The sequence below is a fragment of the Filicampus tigris genome, chromosome 13 (genome assembly GCF_054856515.1).
Source record: "Filicampus tigris isolate MCC_2025a chromosome 13, RoL_Ftig_1.0, whole genome shotgun sequence".
Lineage (NCBI taxonomy): Eukaryota > Metazoa > Chordata > Actinopteri > Syngnathiformes > Syngnathidae > Filicampus > Filicampus tigris.
Window position 1 is genome coordinate 2,137,569 of NC_141229.1, and position 20,674 is coordinate 2,158,242.

The following is a 20,674-nucleotide window of genomic DNA, read 5'->3' on the forward strand; positions in this document are numbered from 1 at the left end:
AACAAACTCAAGTGGATGTTTTTTTTGTTTTTTTTTCTGGCAGGGTACATGTAGACAAACCAACAGCCGATGACACGGCTAGTGCGTTTACACTGCAAATAACTGCTTTTGCGATCGATTACACTTTTCACAGGCGTCTGACCGGAACCGCGTTCAAGTATCCGACTTTGAATAGCAGGACGATTGAGAAGTGTCTTTTGGAGAGAAAATTGAACCGGAACGGGAAATGAATTCACTCCCGTCACGGCGAACATCAGCCAAGCACGGACGAATGGACAATCAAGTGGCCCACCGCGGCTGAAGCCGGAAGCAGCCATCTTACGTCGCTACTGTTACTGACACCGGGTTATTTATTTTTTTTGCCGAAAATGCTGTTATCAGTGTGTGTTTTACGCTGGGATCCCCGCCTTCATTCATGTCGATGTCCGTGCAGCCAAGAATGTTCAAAGAGGAAGTCAACGCAAACATTTTTTTTCAAGAATATGTTCTATGCAAGCCCACAAGTTGAAATGGGGCATTCTGATAAATATTGCGTTTGTGTAATAAGTGTTAATCCACTCGTTTTTAGCCATCTTTGGGGACGGCCATTTTGTCACTTCTGTCCACACAACTGCTCACGATGACCAATCACGGCTCAGATTCAGAAAACAGGTCGGCTGTGATTGGTCGTTGTGAGCAGTTGTGATGTCATTTTCAGTCGACAGAAGACAAAATGGCCGCCCCTGCTGCACCTTGCGTACACATCCATCTTCACTCGGATACACCGCAGTGACTTCAGAAAGTTTCCAATCATTCGTGGGTAATGTGTCAAGTTCTCCCACCTTAACCTCCTGACCGGGAAGTTGCTTCCAGAAAAACTCGGTCCTCTAAACCGGCCGGAAGCAACGCGTACTTGACTTTGGTTTAGTCCTCTCCGTCCAAAAGACGCCGTCCAGCTCCGACTCTGCTTTTGAGCATGTCACTTGCTCATACAGCGATAACAGCTGCAGCCAGCTTTCATCTTGGTATTGTAGTTACCTTGGTGGGTGCTACTCTAGACATTGCAAACACAAGTGAAAAATGGATTTGTCCTGATTCGCTGATGGCTCTTAAATAGGTACTATGAGAAATGTTTTCGGTGACTACTTCCGGTTATCTAAAACCAATACAGTACTGTATATGAGCCGTATTTAGATTTGTGCCTCATATTTTCTATTTTCGTTTTAAAATTAAAAATTGAATTATTTTTAGACATTTTCAGACTCGTTCATACACCAAACTAGGAACTCAAGCTGTATTTCGATTTGGTATTTTGATATTTAAAAAAAATCAAATAACTAGCCTTTTTTTTCCAAAAGTAACATCCAATGACCAAAAGAGACACGGACCGAAAATAATCCGAAAATAAATATGCAATCCCAAAATGAGAATGAAAACATCAATTGGCAACTGAATTATATGCGATCATTCGCATTGGGAGCCCCGGTGGGAACGCTGCACGTTCAGTCTTCTGCACGGAGGGAAGTAGAAAAGGAAGAAGAAGAATGAGACGAAGAAGAAGAAGGAGCGCTGGCGTTCGACCGCGGGAAATTTGAAACATGAAGGCCGCCGCAGCAGCTTCATTCGCGCACGCTTTTGCTCGTGTCGCAGAATGAGATGTCTCCCCCCCGGTGGTAGGTAAGCAGCCTTGCCCTAATCAATTAAGCCAATCGGCATTTGAGCCTTCCCTATAAAAGTGAGCACGACCGTTGTGCGCTCCTCTTGCTCTCTGGTTCTGAGTTCCGCCCACTTCTGGCCTGCCTCACTTGCCTATGCCCCCCCGCGGTGGTGTTTTGACGCTTAGCCGTTCCGCAGCCCTTGTGGGGGGAATCCCAATTACCCGCACGCCTGCAAGTCCGTCTTAATTCGTTGCATGGCGTCTTGAATTCTATCCAGCTGAGCGGTTGTGCTCTCTCGCTGGGATAATCATCAACCCCACGACCGGTATTACGGCGCATGGCCACCTGTCTGCCACCGTTTTAATCACATTAATGAAGACTGCGTTAAATGGATTTTTCTCTGTACACTTTTTTTGTGGGGACGGGCTACGGTGGGCTGCTGCTGCTGTGCTGTGCAATGTGCAGCATTTTAGTCCAAGAAAACATTTTAGGCGTCTACTTTTAGTCAACAAATCTGTCAACATTCAGTCTAGTTTTAGTCGAGGCATTTAAAAAAAAAAAAAAAATCAAACGAAACCTGAGTATCTGTAAAGACGACATTTTAAAGGGGAAGTCAACCTCAATAAATTATTTGCAAGAATATATTATATGCAGGCCCACATTCTGATTGCTATTGCGCTTGTGGAATGTAAGTTAAGCAGCAAACTCCACCCATTTTTAGCCATCTCGGGGGCGGCCATTTTGTCACTTTTGTCGACTGAAAATGACATCACAGTTGCTCAGGTAACGACCAATCACGACACAGCTTCAGAAAACAGAGCCGTGACTGGCTGTTTTCCCGGGGTGATGATTTGCGCAGCTACACCTTGATGGCCCCTCCGTTGTCAAATTTGATAAATATAAGAATACAAGGTAAATACCATATTCACGCCAGCAAATGAAGAAATAAGCTCCTGTTTCTAAAATGAGTTAAAGAAATATTTCCAATCTTTCATCTTAATGGTAGAAAGAAGTGAAAGGATAAATGGTTTGGTGGAAACTGCAACACAGTACGTAGTTTGTTTGAATGTGAAGAGTCTCAATGATTGTTACATTCAAATGTTGTTTTTACCTTTTATTTTTATGTTTTTAAACAATTAAAGCGATTTTTGTAAAAGACATTTTTGAAAAATCCTTGCAAATGTTCTTTTTCTCTTTCTACTGTATCAAGACAAATGTTTTCTGAAGAATGCCAGATGTTTTCCTGTTCGAGAATGTATATAAATAAAAGGTGAGGGAAAAAACACACCTTGTTGGCGATTATCTCGGACCAATCATTGGCCTCCAAAATATCTACGTCACGTTGTAGAACCGGGCCCCCCTTTTTTTTTTTTTTTTTTTTTCACGAGTAGAGTAGAGCCGTGTAGATACCGTCGGTGGAAATGAGGCTTTAGTGGACTTCCAGAAGTTGAAGCACTTGGGGCCCAGTTAGGCAAAGGTAATCAAGGTTTTACTGAGAAATATTTGATAGCATACATTTAGACAGTCTTTTACACGGTTTGCATTGCTCGAAAACATTCTGTCAGCCAACACAATTAAGCCACTTCAGTTTGGTCGCCGTGGCGCGGCGTTGTAGTCATAATTCAATTTATATTGAAGATACATTTTCATCTGATTTTTGGCGCCCCCTAGATTCCGAACCCTGCCTATCTCGCCAAGTGTACCTGACAAACAGGCATAATAACGTAACGTTTGTCGTCGTGCTCATTTTTGCCCCATCCAAATAAAATGAGAGTGAGCTTCGATAGGTGACTTGGCACAAACATGAATTTACGTTGACCCGGCTATTTTATTGTGAAAAGCCACCCAGGAAGTAGGCCGGCGGTCCACTACTGGCGACTTGGTTCTCTGGCTGACATCTCACCGGTCAAATCCAGCAGCACCAGCAGCATCCACCCACCCGCCCAGCGAGCGAGCAAACCGCTGCTCCAGCTTCACGCCGACTCTGCTCGCCCCTCGGCGGCCCGACGGAGCGCGGCGAGCCGCTGCCATTCGGACCGCAGCCCGCCAGCGCGAGGATGCATTAAGGGGGGGACTCTGCGCGCGTGACGTGGACCGTCGCAACCCACCGCGAGACTCGCTCGGAGGGTCAGCCGGGACGCGAGAACTTCCCAACGACCGCCGCCCCCCTACCCCCCCACCCCCCGCGCAATGTCAGTGACAAGGAGAGCCGCCTGAAGCGCCTCTTCTCACGCGTCTCCCCCCCGGCCTCCTGCGGGCCTGCTGCGGGATGAGCAGGACCACCTGACCGCCCGGCCGGCGTCGACGTGCACGGTGGGGGGGCAGGGGGGGAGGGGGGAGGCCTTGGCTTGGGATGTTTGCATGAGACGCCGACACTGGGCACGACTCTGCTCTGAGGGGGAGGAAGAAGAGGACGAGGTGAGAAGGAGGAGGAGGAGGAGGAGGAGGGGGGCGAGCGGCTGCAGGAGGCCGGACAGACGAGCTCGTCCCGGGGGTAGGATGTGAAGATGGGCCCGCTGGTGGCGCTCGTGTGGCTCTTGAGCGGCTTCGTGCACGGCGTGTACGCGCAGGGCGTGTACGGTAAGTGCGCGAATACACACACGTGACCTTGCGATGAGTGACAGCGTGCACGCGCGCGGAACAACAGGTAGAATTGCTCGCCCGCCCCTTCCCCCCTCTTTGCGACGTCAGAGAGGGGAGCCTCGAGTCACGTGACGACGCACTGGTTTTTTTTTTTCTCGCGGGCGGGAAACACCTGTCAAGGTCACCTGGCTGGCACATACCGGAAGTGGAGTGGCACAGGACACAATTGTCCATCTGAGCACTTCCGGTGTGAGGTCATGTGACCTGCGTGGATTACATGTCATCTTACATCACAGGCAGCCGTGCGTGCGTGCGTGGGGGGGGGGGGGATTAGACTCGAACATCTGCGCCAACGTTGACGTTTGGCCCATGGAGGCAACAAGTCGTCGTCGTCATCCAAGCGCTCACTAGCAGCTAAGCTAACAGGACACAATGCTGGCGCTGTTTAGAAAAAAAAAATAAATCGGCAAGTTTGGAGGGGTTCCAGTGGCGCCTCGAATTGTGAGCTGAATTCGTTGCGTGTACACACTTGCGTCCCAAGACACTCATAGCTCAAATATTATTCCCCCATTTAAATGAATTGAAACGCAATTAATCCGTTCCAGCCCCCCAAAACACCCCTAATTTGTTTTCTTGTTTTTTTTTTTGTTTGTTTTGTTTTTTTTAACAGAGCTGGGCACTGGACACAATGCATCATCCTCTGATCCCGTCCGTCCTCGTCCTTTTAATGCGCCTCTGTCCTTACGTCCGCCCCACCCACTAAAAAATAACAAAAAAAAAGCGTGTGTAAGGAGACGAAGTGAGCGAGTCGAGAGTTGTAATGTAACTGTTTTAACAGTGCAGCTGACGCGAAACGACGAACGGATGGGCGGAGACGCCCGGTCCACGGAGCGCTTCCGTTGGTCAGCCCTTCGTGTTGCCGATTGGCTCGCTGGTTCCGTTGAGGGCGTTTCTGGCGGGCGCGATTCAATTGAAGTCACTGTAGTTAGCGCGGTTGTCAAACTGGCAGGCGCCATCTAGTGGCGGGGGCCTGAAGCGCACTCGTACCACCGATTATTTTGCTCGCGTGTCAAGACAAACGATTTGGTCACGTGACAGCTTGTATCTTGAAGCACTCGTAACTCGAGGCGCCAACGTTCGTTTTGAACTAGTTAAGAAAAAAAATGTAAATGAAATGTTGTCGTTTCCGTGTCGTTTCGGAATAGGGCCGCAACTGATTATTTTGGTAGTCGATTAATCTGTCAAAATGTATTTATTTTTGTATTATTGTCTCTTTATTCCGAAAGAAGACTCGATTTCAATTTGCCGGACCAGAAAAGGCACAAAGATCGACTGACGATTGACTTCCTGGTGGGAAAATGAGGCAAAATGTTCTCGATTGCTTTCCAAAGTAATAGCAGTTGCTCGTCCTGTGCTGGGCAGCTCATCGGAAGCTGGCCTAGCTGCTCTCTGATTGGCCGCGCGGCTGCTGTGTCAAAGTGGGCGTGTGTGTCTTTCCATTCATCTTTCAGTCCTTGGGTGGCTTCTTTACGTATGCATGAGATGAGAGCGTGCGGCGGCCAGCCAATGGGGCGCCGGTTATTTTTGTCCGGCCCACTGACTGACTGCATGCGGCGTCCTCGGCCCACTAATAGAAAAAAAAAAAAGAGAGGAAGCGAGGGGGGGGGGGGGGGGGGGGGGCGTTTTATGTAACGCCGGCACAGGCGCAAAACAGCTGACCTGGGATCAGCACGCACGCACGCACAACACTGCTGCCAATATTCGGGATCGTCAACACGTGCGCGGCAGCAGGTGCGTGCGCGTGTCCGCGCGTGTGTTTGATGACATCGGCAGTCAGAGGAGACCCCCCCCTGCCCCCCCACCACACCCCCAAAAAAAGAAAAAGTGCTCGTCTAAAAATAGACGAGGCAAAGTAGGACATCCTTGCTCAGCCCCTCCCCTACCTGCTTTCGTTCACTTTTGCCGGGCTTCATCCTCCTGCTCGTCTTCCTCGCAGCCGCTGACGTTGCGTCACCACTGAGTGGCCTGCGCGCCGTCACTTGACGCTGTACTCGAGTACGTCGCAGCCTCGCATTGCCGCGTCCCCACGTTCGGCGCGTGCGCGTGCACAGTTGTGCTTGTGTGCCTAGTTCACGTGTGTGCGTACGTTCGTTTGTGCCTGTCCACTTGTTTGTGAGCTTCCTGTCCCGTGACATCACTTCCTGTTTCACATCCAATGGACGCCGAATGCTGCGTCAGCCTCGCGCCGCGGCCAAATCATCGGTGGGGGCGGAGGGGGAGTTTGTTGTCGTCATTACGATTATTTTCTCCTCCCGGAAATCAGCTTTGAGTTGCCATAGCGACGGGCAATAGCCGAACGTGACGTGCAGCGTTTCTATTTCGACTTTGAAGTGGAAAATGTGGTGTGTGTGTGTGTGTGTGTGTTGTGCAGCGCCACCCACAGTTCGCATCGTGCACTCGGGACAAGCTTGCAGCGTGGAGGAGGAGCGACACAGCGAGCGAGTGTACACCATCAGAGAAGGAGAAACTCTGGAACTTGTCTGCCTGGTCACCGGGCACCCTCGACCGCAGGTGAGATAGCAGAACCCACGTACTTGTTTCACCCCTTTTGTGAGGACATTTGGACACCTGATTAAAAATATTTCATTGGAGTTATTTGCTAGTTTGAACGCGGTTGCGCGTGCAGACGCGAATAGCGGCCGCGACTGTGCTGGCATCTTGCTGGGATTGTCTTGTGCATGTTACACAAAAACGTAGCCAGACCAAAGCGGGGACCGTGGTGGGGTGGCGTTGTCCGGCTCGTAAGATGGTCTCGGCGCTCTTCACAACCCCGTCGGAGCAATCGGCCGATCGCGGGACGCTTGTTGCCCATCGTCGGTTTGCCTTTGCGTCGTCTTTGCTTGGTCTTTCTGCTTCGGGCTTTTCCCGCCTTTGTATTTGTCTCTGCGGAAGCTAAAAATAGATCAGCTGCTGACACACACAGTGCATGTGCACGCAGAAAAGATTTTACAGTTTAAAGGTGAAATCAAAGTCAGTGACGACGGAAGTTTCACGCGGACAGTTTTGTTTGGAAAAGCCTCCTTTGGCTCACTTCCTGTTTGAGCAATTTTCTATTTGTTCACTTCCTGTTTGCTGACCTCTTGGCCGGGTCGTCCCAAGGCCGCGTTTTCGGCCGCGTGACGTCACTTTGAGTGCAACTCGACCACACGTGGGGACCAAATTTACATTCCGCCTATCCAAATTGGCCACATTTTATGCCGTCCACGCAGGCTTTAGGAGGAGGAGCCTCTCTCTGAAGGTGTCGAAGGACCCGGCCTGCCACTTGTCTTGCTAGAATTTGGAAAAGCACGCGCGGTCGATTTGCGCCGGCAGTGATGTCATGCGTGCGAAAACGTGGCCTTGGGAGGATGCAGCAGGTGAATTTGGACGCAGCCTCCGTTTGGTGACTTCCTGTTTTCCAAACAGGTCCGCTGGACCAAAACCGCAGGCGGAACTTCGGAGCGCCAAAGCGACTCTTGGGCACACAACGACACCTTAAAGATTGAACGCATCGACCGCCACCAGGGGGGGCGCTACTACTGCAAGGCCGACAACGGCATGGGAACGCCCGCCATAAGATCCATACGAGTTGACGTCTACTGTGAGGACACACCCGCACGCCGCACAAAACCATACCCGTCTCCTGAAGCAGCTTTGCGTCCAAGTGGTCCCTGAAGGCACCTGCTTTCAGGGACCCTCAACGTCCTGCAATGCATGATGGGAGCGTGTGGGGGCGTGGTCACGCCCCCCCCCCTGTGTGTTGCCAGTTCTGGACGAGCCGCTGATCACGGTGCACCAAAGCGTGGGCGACGCCAAGGAGCTCTTCTACTTCGAGAGGACGGTGTTCCTGCGCTGCGTGGCCACGTCCAACCCGCCCGTGCACTACACCTGGAGGAGAGGTCGCCAGGTCCTGTCGCAGGGAGCCGATGCCGGAGTGGACATCTACGAGCCCTTCTTCACACAGGTCACGCGAGGAGAAAGTTGCGCTCCCTTTATTGCCTTCCGCCTTGACGCCGGGGTACCCTAACGCTCTCCGTTTATCCGCCATTTTGTCTGGCCGGGAAAAATAGTACCCGGTCCGCGTATGATTTCAAACGGGCCTCCGTTAGCGTTAGCGTCACAACATAGATGAGGGGGGGGGGGGGGGGATAAATGAGGTACCAACTATGCTTAGTCTGACTATTTATTTTTATTAAGTTTATCGCCTACAAAATGGCCGTCCGTCATAGGCAGATTCGCGGTCCGGTGCGGTCCGCCACATTGGCGATATGCCCAGCTAGCTCAAGCTAGCATGCTACTTGTTTAGCCAAGACGGGTGTCAAAGTGTGCGCGTGCGTGTTCCAGGGCGAGACGAAGATCCTGAAGTTGAAGAACCTTCGTCCTCAGGACTACGCCAACTACACGTGCATCGCCTCCGTCAGGAACGTGTGCGACATCGCCGACAAGATCGCGCACTTCAGCCTCAACAACAGGACGGGTGTGTATGCGCCGCGCGCGCGCACTTCAGGCACACTATGGCGTTTTTGTTGTTGTTTTTTTTAGCCACAGTTACATCAGCGTTACGTCAAATACTGCCTGCATAAATGTGTTTTATTTTTTGCACTCGAGTGTATCCGGAACCCTTTATGCACTTAGTATCAGATCGTCCCAGCCCTATTTTTGAACGCACAAATCACGTTTTTGTACGCGGTATTTCACATTCCATACACGCCAAACGCCATATTGTACGCGGCTTTTGGATGCGCGGGTGTTGACGGCGGGCGTGTGTGTGTGTGTGTGTGTGTGTGTGTGTGTGTTGTGCGCCAGCCCCTCCCTCCATCAAGCTGCTCCCGGACGAGCCGCTGGTGGTGAACCCGGGCGAGACGGTGACGCTGGTGTGCGCGGCGTCCAGCGGGGACCCCCCTCCCGCCCTCAGGTGGCTGCGCCCCGGCGGCGAGGCGCTCCCCAAGAGGAGCGTCGCCAAGGGCGGCACGCTCACCATCCCCGCCGTCACCGTCGACGACGGCGGCGCCTACAGCTGCCTGGCCGACAACAACGTGGGCAACGCGGCCAGGAAGTCGGCCAACGTCCTGGTCAGAGGTGCGGCCACGCGCAATCGACACCGCGCATCCAGGAAGTCTTGTAACACGCCTTGAAGTGACGCGCACCTTTTTTGCAAGCGTTTGCAACTATTTATGGACACATTCGCAGTCTACGCGCACGCGCACAGACAAGCGCATCGTGACGCCACCCACTTCCTGCTTCTGACGACACGTTTTTCAAAAACGCGGCCCAACCTGTGAATTTGGACACAGCCGCTTCCTGCTTGACGGAGCACTTCCTGTTTGTCACTCAAAATTCCTCTTTGCGACGACGCACTTCCTGTTTGATTCAGCACTTCCTAATTCGGACTTAACGCATATCCTGTTTGTGAGTCCGCACACTGCTTGTTTAGGGTTGGTGTTTTCAACACTTCCTGTTTCTGACTCCACCCACTTCCTGTTTGTGATATCACATTCCACGTCTCAGAGTACAAACACTTCCTGTTTGCGACTCTACATGCACTTCCTGTTTGATTCGGCGCTTCCGGATTTTGACTCCATGCACTTCCTGTTTCGGACTTAACACTTCCTGTTTGTGACTCCAGACACTGCTTGTTTGATTTAACGCACCCTCTTCCTGTTTGTGACATCGCGTATCATGTATGAGAGTATAGATACTTCCGGTTTGACGGAGCACTTCCAGTTTGCGACTCCACCCACTTCCTGCGTAGCTCAACACACTCTGTGTTTGTGACGCAACGCGCTGGCTTCTCCCTCAGGTCTGCGCAAAGCTCGCTTCTGGATCACTCCGGACCCGTACCACAACGACGACCACATCCAGATCGGGCGCGAAGTGAAGATCAGCTGCCAGGTGGAGGCCACGCCCCCGGAGGAGCTGCAATTCAGCTGGCTGAAGAACGGCCGCCCGCTGCGTAGCTCTGAGCGGATGGTCATCACGCACACGGATGCGGAGATGTCGCCGGGCGTCACCAACCTGGACATCATCGATCTCAAGTTCACCGATTTCGGCACCTACACCTGCGTGGCGTCGCTCAGGGACGGAGGAAGTCCCGACATTAGCATTGACGTCAACATCTCGTCCACCACAGGTGAGGGAGGGGTGGGGAGGGGCGATGGGAAGGGTCTCTGCCTGGTCGCTTCCTGTTGTTGCTTCTATTTCATGAAGTGGATCTTCTGCGATCTTGTTGCAGTTCCGCCTGAGCTGACGGTGCCCAGGGGGCGCTCTCACATCATCGCGCAGGAGGGCGACGCGGTGGAGCTGCAGTGTTTGGTGTCCGGCAAACCCAAACCCGTCATCCTGTGGTCTCGCGTGGAGGACAGTCCGGCTGCTGCTGCGGCGGCGGCGGCGGCGGCGGGAGGCAGGGACGGCCGTCGGGGCGCCGGCCGGGGCGCCTCTGCTGGCCGAGGACGCCGCCCAGACGGAAAGCTACGACGGCGTGCTGAGGCTCGCCAACGTGACGCGGGAGATGGGCGGGACCTACCGTTGCCAGACCAGCCAGTACAACGGCTTCAACGTCAAACCCCGACAAGCGCTCATACAGCTACTGGTGCAGTGTGGGTAACGCGCACCCACACGCATGCTCACGCACACGGAATTAGGGCCTTACCCGCCATCGTCTGGCTGGTGTAATCGGGTGATATTTGCTCTTTTCAAATCGGCAAAAATCTGCCGTTTTAGCTGATGTTTTTTAGGGGGGGATTAACATGGTAAAATGTAATACAAAAATAAAGAAATTCAAACAAGCATTCCCCCCCCCCCCCAAAAAAAATCGGCAAAAAATGTCTCTGTTGTAAGGTTAAACAAATACTGAAGGACAAGTTGATGTAAACAAGTCAAACGTTCTGCCTAGAATTGACATCTTTATTCGGTGTTAGCATTTAGGGACCAGCAAAAAAGTCGCTGAAATAAAAATGAATCTGTTTCCGGAATTTTACTCTGCCAAATATCGGCACGGGCCTCAAAAAACCCGATATCGGTCGGGCCCTGCACACGAGGTAATGTCATTGTTGCGCTTACGATTGACTCCTGCGCTGTCCTGTGCCGCGGCGTGCTGCAGTCCCCGCCGGCGGTGGAGCCGGTGTTCTCGGAGGTCCGCCAGGCTCTGGGTCGGGCGTTCTCCCTGACGTGCCGGCTGCTGCGCGCCCACCCGGCCCGCCTGCTGCGCTACGAGTGGAAGCTGGGCTCCCGCCTCCTGACGGTGGGCCAGTTTGACGAGCAGCGCGACGAGACGCACTACCAGGTCCGAGCCCTCAACCGCGAAGGATACGGAGAGTACACCTGTGACATCAGCAACGAGGCCGGAGCGGGCAGATGTACCTTCCTGGTCACGGGTCAGTTGATGCATGATGTCGACTCTGATTTCACTTCCTGTTTGGGCCTCCTCACACTTCCTGTTTGCCACTCCCCACTTTTCCTGATTGTGACTCAGCACTTCCTGTTTGGGACTCAACACACTTCCTGTTAGTGAAAAAACACTTCCTGCTTGTGACTATCAACGGACTTCCTGTCAAGGACTTGACTTAATTCCTGTTTCTGACTCCACCCACTTCCTATTTGTGACATTGCATTTCATGTATGTGACTCCAGACATTTCCTGTTTGACCGCGCACTTCCTGTTTGGGACTCAATACACTTCCTGTCAAGGACTTCATAATCCTTGTTTCCCGACTCCACCCACTTCCTGTTTGTGACATTGCATTTCATGTATGTGACACCAGACATTTCCTGTTTGACTGCGCACTTCCTGTGTTTGGGACTCAACACACTTCCTGTTAGTAAACCAACACTTCCTGTGTAACTTCCCACACTTCCTGTTTGTGACTCAACACGCTTGCTGTGAAGGACTTAACAAGCCTTGTTTCTGACTCCACCCACTTCCTATTTGTGACATTGCATTTCATGTATGTGACTCCAGACATTTCCTGTTTGACCGCGCACTTCCTGTTTGGGACTCAATACACTTCCTGTCAAGGACTTCATAATCCTTGTTTCCCGACTCCACCCACTTCCTGTTTGTGACATTGCATTTCATGTATGTGACACCAGACATTTCCTGTTTGACTGCGCACTTCCTGTGTTTGGGACTCAACACACTTCCTGTTAGTAAACCAACACTTCCTGTGTAACTTCCCACACTTCCTGTTTGTGACTCAACACGCTTGCTGTGAAGGACTTAACAAGCCTTGTTTCTGACTCCACCCACTTCCTGTTTGTGACATTGCATTTCATGTGTGGGACTCAGTTTGGGGCTGAACACACTTCCTCTTTGTGAATCAAAACTTGCTGTTTGACTCCAGCCATCTTTGTTTGTGGCTTTGCAAATGTTGACCGCAGGAGCGTAAGCTAAACTTTTGACCAATGAGACCCCTCGCTTACGAGTGACATTATCGCTAGCGGGTCATTAGCTGATAATGAACATTCTCTGAAAATATCCGCGCAACGGAAGATCCGACATTTATCCGGAGGGGCTTAAATGACACACACGTTCAGTGACAAATGTACACACACACACACACACACACACACACACATTCATCCCTTTGAGCCCCTCCCACTTGAAGTGTTAAGTTGCGGCTCAGTGCGTGAGGAATTCAGGCGTCACTTTCTTTCCCGTCAGAAGTAACGACGTCCCCATGCATCACATCTCAAGCAACCTGCCGCCCCCCTTCACCTCCCGATACCCCCCCCCCCCCCCGCCCCCCTAAAAAAAAAAGCCCCCACCCACCACCAATGAAAGCTCTTTGGAGTTTGCCTGTCAGCATGCTGAGAGACTTCCCGAGTTAAGCTTCTTAACGCCGCACACTAGCGCAGCTTCTTTGAAAAGGAAAAGCCATCTCAGCACTCGGGCAGAATGAAGGTCAGGACGGTCACGAGGCAGAATTCAAGTCAAAAAGGTAGTGTCGATGCAAGGTGATGGTCGTGGCACCAGATGAAGGTCGTTGGAGTGTTGGTCCAAGATGGAAGTCGTGAAGGTCATGGCGGAGGATGATGACCATGCAAGCGAGATTAGACTTATCGAGGTCATGAAAGAAGATTCCGGTCATTTAAGTATTGATACCGAATGGCGCTGCAGGGTGAAGGTCGTCGGGCAGGTTGGCAACCGTGGTGCAGGATGACGGTCATGGTGTGGGATGCTGTACAATTAGCCGCGACGCAGGATGAAGGTCAAAAGAAAGGATGATGCGGGAAGACGGCCGTGGAACAAGATTAAGGTGGAGGTGATGGGGCAGCTTGGCAACCATGATGCAGCTCAACGTGACAGCGATGCTGGATGATAGTCGTCAGGGTCACCGTGCAGGATGACGGTTACGATTCAGGGTGAAGGTTCGCGGGGGGCGTTGGCGATGCGGGACGATGGCGGTGATCCAGAACAAAGGGTGCTGTGAGATGACAAGTCGGGATGAAGGTCAAAAGACGATGAGAAGGATGCAGGATGATGCTCGATGTGTTCAATGGCGCAGCACGGCGGTCGCGATGCAGGAAGAAAGTCAAAATGCAAGATGATGCCCGTGGATGATGCGGGATCATGATCATTGGTCATGCTGGGTGAAGGTCACAATCGTGAAACCCGTTTTTTTTTTTTCCTCCCTTTTTTTTTTGCTTTATTTTTTTTAAACTGCCGCTGTCACCATGGCGACAGCTGAGTCAGCCAATCACCACTCTCCTTCTTTGGACTTTAATCCTCTCTCTTTCTCGCACACACACACACTGAACCACAAAAGCGTGCGCGCACGCACGCACCTGCGCACGTTGGCTGTCGTGTCCGATCCATCTTCGCCGATTCTGGTTGCGCGTACGATGGAGGAAGCCGGTGCCAGCGTCTGTGTTCTCCCCCGCGCCAGGCAAGGCGTACCCCCCCGAGTTCTACTACGACACACCCGGCGCCCTGTGGCAGAACCGGCCCCGCACGTACGGCTTCACGCTGCAGTGGACCCAGATGGAGCCCGCCGGCGTGGACCGCGTCCTGGCCTACCGGCTGGGCATTCGCCAGGTAACCATTCATCCAAAATCGATTCATCGAAAAATCGAATTGATTAAATTCATCTAGAAAATGTTGTCTTGAAACTTTTTTCCAATGTGTCGATCATATGATGCGCTTGCGTCAAACAGCATTACGTTTGTGGACGGTTGCAGAACCACACTAGTGCACAGAGACAAGCGTGGTAGCAATTTTTCAAAACTAAAAATCGAATTGAATCGGGGCTTGGAGTGAATCGTTACATCCCTGCTGTTCATAATTCCTTCTTCCTTGTCTAAGGCCATGTTACAAAAAATCTCCACAGGTAAAATGTGTTAGGGATGTAACGATGAATCGAAAATCGATTTGAAATCGATTGGCAAAAAAAAAAAAAAAAAGTCCTTGTCAAAAATCGAATCGAACATCGGGAACTGAAAATCGAATCGAATCGGGGCTTGAGCGAATCGTCACATCCCTACCGCGCATGCTCAGCTCCAGGACGAGCGCGCATGCTCGGCTCCAAAAAAGACACCGCCGTGCTTGTACTTGCCACAGGCGGCGCTAGCGCTAACGCTAACCTGAGTGACTGTGTGCGTGCGTCAGGTGGGGCAGGGCCGCTTGTGGGAGCAGCAGATCCCCATGGAGGCCAACATCCACAAGGGGCAGCTGCTGACCCACAACCTGACGGAACTGGTCAAGCCCGAGTCCTACCTGGTGCGCCTGATGCCCATCACGCGCTACGGCGAGGGCGACGCCACCGAGCGCGTCATCGCCTACAGCGGTACGTCCCGTTAGCCGGCGCCGCCACGCCATTTGTGTGTTTTGCAAAAAGTGCACCGATCGAAGCAGTGTTGTGTTTCCTCCGCAGCGCCCGTCAATCCACACCTCAGTGAGTACTCCTTTGGCATCCGATCACGGTAACGCGACACACGTTCACCATTCGGCGTTGGCTGTGATTCTAGCAGGGCGCCGAGAAATCACGCAATCAAATCAGAGTTTTGACAGTGGGTTCACCCTGTTTTGGCTTCGAGGACTTAAAATGTGTTCACTGCAATTCATTTGCATTTAACTTTGAAATACAATGCCTTTGCAAAGAATATTTTGGGAGAATTGCTTTTGGAACGTTTCATCAGCTGCAATTTACGTTTCATTTTTATGTTCGATACATTTTTGAACTATTAAATACAGTTTTTCTTTTCCTATATTCATATTTTAGGACGATTCAGGCAACTTAAAAACTTTTAGGGAGTATGTCAGTGCCTTCAAGAGTATTTAAGTAACTTGTCTTGTATTTTATAGACTGAAGAGTACTTGGGTAACTTTTGTCAAATATGTCCTCGATTTTTGAGTATTTAGTATTTAACTTTTAGGGAGTGTTTATGTAGATTCAAGGCTATGTAACTTTTGTCAATTATTTTAGAATATTTAGATAACTTTAGTCGAGCATTTTTTTTAAATTATAGCGTATTTAAAGTGGAAGTCAACCCAAACATATTTTTGTTCCCAGCAGGCCCACTAGTTGAAACGGGACTTTCTGATAAATATTGCGTTTGTGGAATATAAATTAAGCAGCAAAATGCACTCGTTTTTAGCCATCTCTGGTGGGCGGCCATTTTGAAATAATTTAAGAAGTATTTCTGGAGCTGTAAAAATAGTTTAGGGAGTATTTCAGCAAATGTAAGATTATTTAGGTAACTTTCAAGAAGTGATTGAGTACATCCAGAAGCGTTTATGTCACATTGTACGCGAACGCTTGGGGCTACTGCGTCACTGTACGTTCATGTTGATCATTATGGTGGTACTTGGAGTGTTTTTTGAGGTGGCGCTTGACTCTGAAAAGTCAGCTCTTAATGTCAGCATGTGTGCACGATAACGCAATGGTGTGTGTGCGCGCGCGCGCGCGTCTGTGCGCAGGGGAGTTCCAGTGTGCTTTCGAGGACGAGGCCTTGTGCCTCTTCTCTCAGGACAAAAGCGACGATTTTGACTGGACGCGCCACAGCGCTGCCTCCCGCGATACCAAGTACACGCCCAACACCGGACCCAGCGCCGATCGTCGCGGCTCCAAGCAAGGTCACGCACACACGTGCACACACGCTTCGAATCTGTTAGCAGATGGAGAAAATCTCAAGGAAAAGTTGGAAATGGTCAAACTGAGCCTAAAATGGATGCTTCTAACCAAAACGGCTGACTTTCTTCGTCATTTCGGGCATGGAGATTTTTTTTTTTTTGTGGGTGTACTCATGATTGATGTGATTGATTTTTTTTTTTTTTGTGGGTCAACTCAAAATTGACACGTGTACCAAATTTCATGTTGCTAAGAGAAGCTGGCTTTGGCGACTGAATTTCATAAGACGCCTGAAAATGTTCCAAAGGAGCCTCAAATGGATGCTTCAAACCAAAATGGCTGACTTACGGTTTCTTTTCGGGCATGGCGTCTGGAGACTTTCTTTTTTTTTTTTTTTTTTGTGGGTCGACTCAAAATTGACACGTGTACCAAATTTCATGTTGCTAAGAGAAGCTGGCTTTGGCGGATGAATTTTATAAGACGCCTGAAAACGTTCCAAATGGGCCTCAAATGGATGCTTCAAACCAAAATGGCTGATTTACGGGTTCTTTTCGGGCATGGCGTCTGGAGACTTTCTTTTTTTTTTTTTTTGTGGGTCGACTCAAAATTCACACGTGTACCAAATTTCATGTTGCTAAGAGAAGCTGGCTTTGGCGGATGAATTTTATAAGACGCCTGAAAACGTTCCAAATGGGCCTCAAATGGATGCTTCAAACCAAAATGGCTGACTTACGGGTTCTTTTCGGGCATGTCGTCTGGAGATTTTTTTTTTTTTTTTTTTTTGTGGGTCGACTCAAAATTGACACGTGTGCCAAATTTCTTGTTGCTAAGAGAAGCTGCCTTCGGGAGCTGAGTTTTCAAGGCACAGAAAAAAAGAAATGTGAATGTGTGACGCTGTGTTGTTAAAGCAGATTAAATGCATCGTAATAACAATACAAGTACTTTAATCTGGCACGCACGCACCCGCACACACTCAGGTTCTCAAATAATTCCCCATGCTGCCGTAAATCGCGCTGGCGTTGACCCCGCCTGCTCTTTGAAATCCACTTTTATAAACAGCAAAGCAAAAAAAAAGATGAGCCGCATGACACCAAAACACGGGAGGAAGATTGCGCCGGATTGGCAGACCTTTGGGGATTTCATTCACTTCCTTTGCCACGATTAATAATCCTGTTTCCATTTGACGACATGCCTGCTTTTTCCCGTCCAGCAGCGGGCGGCGAACAAACTTCCTCGAATCTGTTTGCGGACGCAGGATTAGGAGAAATGTCGAGCACAACAAGCGTTTGCTCATTTCCGCCAACTGCGCGCGGCGACGGGTTGACTGGATATTGAATTAAACGGACAACCGTGGCGTCCCGCAGGGTACTACGTTTACATCGAGACCTCCCGGCCCAGGATGGAAGGCGACAAGGCCCGCCTCCTGTCGCCCTCCTTCAACACGGGCTCCAAAAGCGGCGCCACCTACTGCCTGGCCTTCTACTACCACATGTACGGCAAGCACATCGGTGAGTTGGCCCGCCGTCGCTTGGCGTGGTGCCGCTGAGGCTTGACGGCAACTTCCTGTTATGGCCGTAGGAGCGCTGAGCGTCTTCCTGCGGCAAAAAGGCACGTCGGATGCGTCTGTGTGGAGTCTGAGCGGTAACCAAGGCGACCGATGGCGTCGCGCCGCCATCGACGTTCACCCCAGCGCCGACTTCCAGGTGTTGTTGTATTGAAGTACATTCAAGGGTCATTTGTTGTCACAATTAGGTGCATTGATAAAATAAACGTGTTCAAGAGGAAGTCAACCCAGGCACATTTTTTTTTCCAGAATATGTTCTATGCAGGCCCACGAGTCGTTACATGAGCCCTGAGCAGCTGTGATGTCACTTTCAGTCGAGTGAAGTGACAAAATGGCCGCCCCCCCAGATGGCGAAAAACGTGGCTTTTGCTGCATAGCTCATATTCTATATAACTATATTAACTTTATGAGTTAATATAACTATATATTATAATATATATATATATATATATATATATATATATATATATATATATATATATATATATATATATATATATATATATATATATATGTATATATATATATATATATATAGTTATTTTTCTATGTAGAATAATTTTTCCTGTCACGAACTAACACTATATTTGTGGTTATGTACGTAATATTGTGTATTATTCATTCATGCATTGTTTTGATGAACAAAATAATTCTAAAATGCAGTTTAAAAGCCATCTGCAGCCACACTATGCGACCTCCCCGCCCCCGCGCTAATGGATAAGCTAAACGCTGTTGCGTTGTGCGTCCGCCAGGTGGTGCTGGAGGGGGTGCGCGGCGCCGGCATCGAGGGCGACATCGCCATCGATGACATCACCATCCAGGAGGGCCAATGCCAAGACCCGCCGTCCAACAGTGAGTCCGATCGCCACTTCCTGTTTCTGTCTTTCTACACAGACTTTTTTTTTAATATATTTATTTACACACACACACAAACTGACTCACAATTGGCCCCAGGAGACAGACACAGAAAAAACGTGAAATGGCCACGGAGGAATCAATCTATCCAAGTTAGGCGTGCTTAATGAGTGGCAATGCAAGATGGCCACCGGTGGCTCGACTTCCCGCTGCTGCGTGTAAGCGCCATTGTTAGTCCATTCATATATGCGTCCGTGTGTGTGGGCGACTTTCTCTAGCGTGTTGCTACCCCCTGCAGGCTAACAAAATTATGACATGGGGCGCACATGGCTGAGAAAAGTACACGGGAGGTGTGTGCGCGCGCGTTTGTTTGTTGTGTTCGTGTTGGGGTAGGAAGAAGGGGCGGATGGAAGTGAAGGAAAGAAAAGGAGGTCAAAGACAATTTGGAAGAGCAGGAAAGGAAGAATGGAAAGATGGGAGGAAGCAAAGAAGGTTAGGGAGGGAGGAAATGAAGCAAAGAAGGAAGCGGAAAGGAAAAATATGGGAACTCTAGGGAGAGAATGGAAAGATGGCACGCTGGAAAAATACGTGGGAAGGAAGGTTGAAGGAAGACAGGAGAGAACATTTGGGAGGCCAAAGAAAAGAGGAAAGAATGGGAAGGTGGATTGATACTTACGAAGGAGGGAAATGAAAGAGGAATGACGGAACACCAGCAAAGAAAGGAGGGAGTGAAAAAGAGGAAATGGAAAGATGTAAAGGAAGGAAGGAAGGAGGGATGTTTAGGTAGGTTCGGATGAAAGGAAAGAAGGAAGAAAATGAAGGCGGGAACAATTGGCGCCCCAAGGAAGGACCAATGGAAAGATGGGATGAAGAATGCTTAAGAAGGAAGCGTCCTTGTGTTTTCTTTGTTGAAAATATGTGTCCACTTTTTCTTTGGAGTTGTGAACGCGTCCTCCTGACGACGCTAACGACACGCTCTCCCTTTCAGACCTGATCTCGCTGGCCCCGCCCCGCCCGCCCGGCAACTGGCTGCTGCACGTCACCCTGAGCTTGACTCTGATTGGCCGACGGAGGTGACATCGCCGTGACGTTCAGCCCCGGACCCCCCCCCCTCCCCCGCATTCCACGTCGACGCGCCCGCCGCGCGTTGGCAGCTGTTAGCTTAGCTTAGCATTCTTTCCCAGTTGTTTTGCCACAGCCGCCCCGCTGACCCCCGAGGTCGACGTGTCCAACGTAAAGGCCACCAAAAACAAACGTCAAATAACACACACAGGAGAACATGAAAACACACCAAAACAAACAAAAAATCGGAACAAACTCGCACGCACAATCAAATTCACACAAGAGCATAATACACGCGGACACACACGAGAGCACTCGCACACCGAGTGTGGGGGGGGGGGGGGGTCGGGCGCGTTTTTGTTGCTCCGGGGTGCATCCGCCATGACACTCAAGTGCCTTGAGACCGAGCGGGAGTTGGCCGTCGTCAGGGCAACCGGAGGAGCAGGCAAACCGGCGGGAAAAAGGACGATTCCCAAAACGAGACTTCCCGATTGGTCGGATGTTTCCCAAGGTGGGCGTGGCCGAAGGGTCGCAGCCTTTCCGCGGCGATAAAAGTCCACAGCGTGGAATTTATTTTTCAAACAAGCACAACAAAAGACAAACGCTGGAAATATTTTTCCCCATCTCCCAGCCCCCCCCGCCAGAGGCGAGGAAACGCCGACTTCCTGTCTGGGCGAGTGATGAAGACGACGTTGGCGAGGACGGCACGCTTTTGCCGACTCTTTTCCTTCCTTCAGCATGTTTGACAAACAAAGTGTCGGACTGGAGACAATAAAAATGATTTTTGTCATGTCGAGGCGATGATGTCGTCACTTTGGTTGCCTTCTGAAAAACCTTCGCCAACGGCGTCGCTTGCAGGAGGGAGGTTT

At 50.5% G+C, this 20,674-nt stretch overlaps 1 protein-coding gene across 1 annotated transcript; it reads left to right on the forward strand.

Annotated features, from left to right (window-relative positions):
• The first annotated feature begins 144 nt into the window (after positions 1–144).
• LOC147137111 (MAM domain-containing glycosylphosphatidylinositol anchor protein 2-like) lies at positions 145–20,599 on the forward strand. Its single transcript, XM_086050466.1, is given in 19 exon segments — positions 145–1,656; positions 3,479–4,217; positions 6,652–6,791; positions 7,686–7,860; positions 8,027–8,223; positions 8,604–8,736; positions 9,066–9,338; positions 10,060–10,389; positions 10,492–10,652; positions 10,708–10,866; positions 11,359–11,632; positions 14,144–14,292; positions 14,863–15,040; positions 15,128–15,148; positions 16,174–16,329; positions 17,689–17,832; positions 17,903–18,027; positions 18,641–18,740; positions 19,732–20,599. Coding segments are annotated over 18 exon segments (2,877 nt in total). The 5' UTR covers positions 145–1,656; positions 3,479–4,144; the 3' UTR covers positions 19,821–20,599.
• The last annotated feature ends 75 nt before the right edge of the window (positions 20,600–20,674 follow it).